This window comes from Pistacia vera, unplaced genomic scaffold, assembly GCF_008641045.1.
Source record: "Pistacia vera cultivar Batoury unplaced genomic scaffold, PisVer_v2 Contig549, whole genome shotgun sequence".
NCBI classification, from domain to species: domain Eukaryota; kingdom Viridiplantae; phylum Streptophyta; class Magnoliopsida; order Sapindales; family Anacardiaceae; genus Pistacia; species Pistacia vera.
Window position 1 is genome coordinate 651,958 of NW_022196389.1, and position 6,273 is coordinate 658,230.

Genomic DNA, 6,273 nt, shown 5'->3' on the forward strand with positions numbered 1-6,273 from the left:
TTGAACAAGAAATCTCCAGAAATTTAGACTTAATCATGATGATCACTTTTTCTTAAAGACATACAATTCAAAAAGTCTTTCGTACAGCGATTGTACGTACAACCAATTAGTCAAATAATGAGGCATATACATATAATGATAATGCCATGCATTTTCCGTAGCTGCTTAGTCATGCAACAAAATTCTCTCCTTCCATCAAGGTCTATCAACACTAAAAGCATGAGCGTAAACAACGAATTCAATACATGAAACGGTGGATAAAGTTTCTCTCATCAAAAATATTTAAACGACAACTTATTTTAATCCCTTCAAATGGTGTTAATACATACTAAAAGAATTTACACTGGAAAAAATAATTTTAACCATCGATTGATTATATTTATACGCGCATGTAGTGCTAGTTTCCCAAAAGAACAAACAATTGCAATTACTTTTCAACCATTTATCACACAGTCATTACTGCACCTATGTATAATGAAAGAGTATGATAATTGAGTGAGTTGCCGGAGATACCTGAACCACCCGCACCTTCATCTATGCAGCCAGAGCGGTTTTCTTTTGCTCAAGTAGTTTGGTCAGAGCATTATCAATTTGAATAAAGACATCCTCCTTTGCCACGTTTCCATTAACCTGAAATGAAATGGATCTAAAACGTCAGTTACACATTGGACATGAATAGCTCTTGTCACAAATCAATCCAATCTTCCTTCAAAAGATCTTTCTCTTTTCTTTTCTAAATACTTCATGCAGAGAGCTAATTAATGCCTATAACAAAATATTTCCGCAGTATAAGGAATTGATAAGATAACAGGGTGACTACCAAACAGACTCAGCTTCAACATTAAGCATTAAGCATTATCATTTTTAATCTATGTTACAAGTTATGCTTCGATTCTTGATGAATACAAGAATATCACATGACTTCAAAAAAAAGTCCACCATTATATGTTTGGTTGCAAACAAATAAAGAAAAATATGGACCTGATGTCTACAAGATTGCTTCAAAACTAAAAGAAAAGAAAACTATGATTTGAAGATAGATAATTTTTAAAAAGGAACAAGAAATAAATATGTATGATGAAGACACTTTAATATCTTTGACGTCACTAATGATTAGAAAATTCTTCAAAAGGAAATTCAATAAAACCATAGACATTCTATGTCTACTTCCAACAACAGGAATCCATCAAGCACCTCCGAATCCCATCCTACATGTGTTATTAACAATACAGATAGAGAGGATTAATGGTAGAGCCTCTCAAGCTCCCCACCACTAAAACATTAGTCAATCAAGGTCCTTTCCTACAAATTCTGTTCACCATAAGATCCTTTCCTGGAAAGAAAGAAAGACAAGACAAGACAAGATCCTAAAAGAAGAATACAGTGGCTGATAACCCATTGAACCAAGTTAGACAAACAATACAATAGGCAACTATAGACCAGCGGTGGCTAATATACATATATATAGAGACTGATTTTTCATGTCACAAAAAAAAACAAATATTCACGTAATTCAACAGTGCAATTCTTTTTATGTCTTATATTTTCACTGTCATGACTGAACTCATTCATCAAAATCTTTTTCTTAACATCTCAGTCTTTTTGTCAAACCCTACTACTAGTAGCATTTCACAAATCAAACATACACAGGCATGTATAAATGTCAATAGAGAGAGAAAGACAAAGACAAAGACAAAGAGATGATATCACATGCCTTAATTGTTATGTTTTCATACATTGAAAGTACTGCCTCCACATTCTGATGATGCGTACGCAAACGTAATTTCACCTATATGGACCAAGAAAGAAAATAATATAATAGTTGTCCCATGAATACAACCATAAAAAAGGTAAAATCATTATTTGAAGGAAAAAAAAAGAGACCAAAGAACAAAATAATTTTATTTAGTAAAAAAAATTTTAAGCTAGAAGGAAGAATCTGCTCATGCCTTTTCTTCTGTATCATCAAAGCGTTGGGTTAGCCTCGCAGCTATTTCTTCAGTTTCTGGGGGAGAGTACTTCAAGTGGTATATCTTCCCTGTTACAGGATCTAACCTACGACCCACAACTCTCTCAACAAGAATATCTTCTGAGACCTGCAATATAGGTAGACAAATCCTATGTATACTTCTGGAAAGCTCATCCTAAAATTTTACATGCACTATTTAATACTGAAACAAGAAATAATTAAAATATAGAATCAAGAGGGAGTTCATGACTTCTCTTCCTAACATAATGTTGAATATGCCAAAAGCAGTAAGAAAAGGTCATTACTTCTAAGAGAATGAAAAGATCAGGCTGGAAACCAAATTTCTTAAGAGCAGTTGCCTGTGATGAGCTCCTAGGATATCCATCCAAAAGCCAACCCTTTTCTAAAGAATCTGGCTGCGACAGACGTTCCTTCACCATCTACAGGATCAAATTAAGGAATCAACCAAAAGAGTTTGGAGTTTGCATCAAAGTGAAATATAACAGCCCTACCATGACAACAATTTCGTCTGGTACCAACTGTCCTTTCTCCATGTATTCCTTTGCTCGCTTCCCATTTTCACTTCCTGAAGCAATTTCAGCCCTCAGTAAATCTCCAGCAGCAATATGCACCAAGCCATACTGCAAATATGAGGATGACTTGATTCAATCTGCTTTTCCTCAGGAGCATTTAGAAAATAAGGAATTCATGCAGCAACAACAGAAAACCATGTAAACAACAGCATGCAGCAATTTGGAGACAAACAGGAAACAAATGACAAGTAACAGGATCTCAGATAGATAAAATATCATTGCATCCAAGTAATTACATATCGGAGGCAAGTTAATGCAATCACTGACTGTCATGATTTCTTTATTAATGAACCAGTTACTTTGTGTGCATTTCTTTAGTGAAGAAGATACAAAAACAGCTTTCAGAATTTTAACATAGGAAACTCCTCACTAGAGCCAGCAGTAGAACTTGAGAGGAAACTACTGGTCACCACAGCCAGTAAATTGATAAATTGCTAAACCTTATATTGACACACACATTTCCCATCAATCCACAGAGAACATGGAAGAACAATGTCCTCAATGTTTATCTAGCAATCAGACGAGCATTTATTATGTTTCTGCTTTCTGCGAATCCTCGTTATGCTCTTTGTGGATGCAGGCATGTGTGTAACTGAACATAAATATGTGGAATACCAGTGTCCTGGAAAGGCAACAGACACAGAAAGACAACCAAAAATCCTGAGTCTAAACACATTCATTCTCCTCACCATCTCCATCCTCCAAACTGTTCAAGGTTTCACTTTATAGCCCACACCTCTTAAAGCAAACACCTTGACAACAGTTGGCATTCTGGTCTTAGTAACACACATACTGAACCCAATAATCTGAGCATATGTTACTAAGCAAGGAACCTGTAAAATACTTTGCTAATATAAAATATATTTTTGGCTGTAAAGTGCATATTTCTACCACAAAGAGAGAATTAAAAAAGGAAGAAAAAGACCATGAAAAATAGTTTGATATGGGAAAAGCAATAAAAGGTGAGATTAGAATACATGATATCATCTTCTAAGACATCATTTATACTAGTCAGGTGTCTCAGTAACATGCAAGTTCAAATAGATGGTGCAAACCACCACTTATCCACAAGCACCTGTGCATGCTGTGTGTGTATGTTAGTGCATGCAAGAGTGCTGTCTGTTTGTGCTGAGGATAGTGAGCTGTAAGAAGCTAGAGGCACAATGTAACACTTTGATGATGTACTTTTCACCCTTTGCAGCACATATTTTTCCAATGTTTCATAAGATAATCATACCAAAGCCAGTGATGAAAAGATAACCGATGAACAAGATCAAGTGGTAAGCTAATTTTCTAAAGCGATTTTACATGACTGAAACTTCTTTAATTTGAGCTTCTGATACTTTCCTCTGTGGATCCTCTAACTTCTCAAGCACACCAATACATTTAATAACTCCAAAATCTATCCATTCATCACATGTATGACAAATAAATTTCAAACATCCTAACTCAATGAAAGCTACTGGATGAAGAGTACAGATGGATCTGCCTTGTCAGCTGCGTGAAGCTTTGATGCTCCTGTATTTGCATTCTTGAGCCTTCACCTCTTGAAACCGATCAGCACAATAATTGGGTGGCACAAATAAAACCTAAGGAAAGTAGTAGTGCTACATGCGTGGAAAACCTTCTTAGGTTATTATTTCTCCCTCCTTTTTCTAATTAGGGGCCCTGATCACCCATATGTGCAGTGTGCTAAGAGATGAGGGACTAAAGAGCACAAGTTTTTGCACAGAACACAGCATCTGATGCAAAGCTAAATACCTAATTTTCTCAAAAGTTTATTTTGGGCATTGAAATACTAAAGGGAATCATCAGTTTCAAATACTGGAGGTTGAAGAAGGGCTATGGCAGCTTTAAAAAAAAGTGATGGTGGAAGAGCAGCAGTTTAAGAACTTGTAGCAGATCTGAAACTACTAAGAAAAGAAAATAATAAAGCTTTATAGAAGAGAATAACTAAGCATACTGCTCAACCAAACAAAAATGTTAGATTGCTCAAGTTTATATGTCTATTAAATTAAATAACAGGAAATTACTCAATCCTATCACATCAAAAACGATTTCTTCATCAAATTATGTCAATTGAGAAACTCCAATAAAACTTGACATGAAGTAATGGCTTGCAAATTGAGGAACCCAGACGCCAAAATGGAAGAATGAACAGAAAAGAGCTTACTTTCTTAGTGATGAGCTCACATTGAGTACCTTTACCAGAAGCAGGAGCTCCTGATATCATTATCTTTAAAGGCTTTGTCTTTGCCGATGATGCCACTACCTGCTCATAGCCCACATAAAAAACAACACTGTAATTAAATGGCACAAAAATCCCATAAAGTTATTCAAAACTCGAGAAACCAAATTGAACCCATATTCAAAAACAACACTTTATCTAATTAAACTGCATAAAAATTCAATTAAAGAGATTGAAAACTTAGCAGTCACAGTCAACCAACATTGAGAAACAACTCAGTTTATAATTAAACTACACAAAACCCCATAAAATGATTTAAAACTTGAAATTCAATCAAACTGAACCCATATTACAACAACAAAAAAAACTTTGCCTAATTAAATTACAGAAAACACCATGAAACCAATTGAAAACTTGAGAATCATTGAGAACCCACATAAAAAAATACAACAGTTTCTCTAATTAAACTACACAACAACGCGAAAAATGATGCAAAACTTTAAATTCCAAAGTTCCCACCTGGAAATTGACGACCTTGGGCGAGCGGGTCTTCTGAAAACGAGGGTTTTCATGTAAATTGAGAGAGAAAGATGCGTTGTTAGAAGCAAAGCTCAAATGGGTAGCGAGAATGTGCTTAGGCTTAGTTGAACAAGAGGGAGAGAGAGAATTAGCTTTCACATTCATAGGCGAATTTACGCAGCAAGTTGAAGCCATTTTTGCTGCTTCCGTCTCTCCCTCGATGGTTTTGATTTTTGTGTTTGTCGTATTTATATTTTTTCAGGATAAGATTTCAAAAGATTCCCCGTTCTTTTTCATTAGTTTAATTTGTCTTCATCTGAGCCCTTTTTGGGGTCTAACTTGTAATCTTTTCAAGTTTTTCAATGATTTTGTTTTTCCCTTTAATTTATTTTTTTTTTTAAAGGGAAAAAGAAGCACATATTAACATTTAAAAATAAACCATCGCAAAATAAATAAATAAAAGGGTTGATAACGATAATTCCCCTTAGATATACTTAAATAATAAAATCCCCTTATGATTATAGAAATAACAAAATTTTTTCTACTATTAATTTTTTGATATTTAAATAAATGTTCGAGGGACAATTAGATAAATATTTATCAACACATCACACTGTGAATTCAACCTGTACACCAACGGTTCACTAACGTTAGAGGAATTTTTTTTTTTAATTTATTAAATAGCAAAGGAACTTTTGTTATTTGATTAAACCTCAATGGATGAAGAAAACCCCTAAATAAAATGATAAATATAAGATGTAGTATTTTACTGTTTGGGAATTGGGAGGGAAATTGAAAAAGGAAAATACAAAGAAAAAAGAATGGTAAAATGAAATATAAAATACATGTTGGGAGCCCCATATGATAAGGTCATTTGCATAACATTGGAATTTAAATTTAGGATCATGTTTATATTATTTGAATTGGGATGAGAAATATGATTTGACTTTGAATTAATTTTATAAGCTCAACTAAAGCATTTTTATATTATTTAACTTATCTCT

At 34.1% G+C, this 6,273-nt stretch overlaps 1 protein-coding gene across 1 annotated transcript; it reads right to left on the bottom strand.

Moving 5' to 3' along the window:
* LOC116107881 (adenylate kinase, chloroplastic) lies at positions 1–5,505 on the bottom strand. The gene is made up of 8 exons (XM_031394155.1): positions 5,270–5,505; positions 4,736–4,834; positions 2,482–2,610; positions 2,275–2,409; positions 1,950–2,096; positions 1,715–1,789; positions 514–630; positions 1–211 (listed from the first exon to the last, which is right to left on the bottom strand). The coding sequence occupies exons 1-7, from the start codon at positions 5,462–5,464 to the stop codon at positions 535–537; spliced, it is 876 nt and encodes a 291-aa protein (XP_031250015.1). The 5' UTR covers positions 5,465–5,505; the 3' UTR covers positions 1–211; positions 514–534.
* Positions 5,506–6,273: the final 768 nt, after the last annotated feature.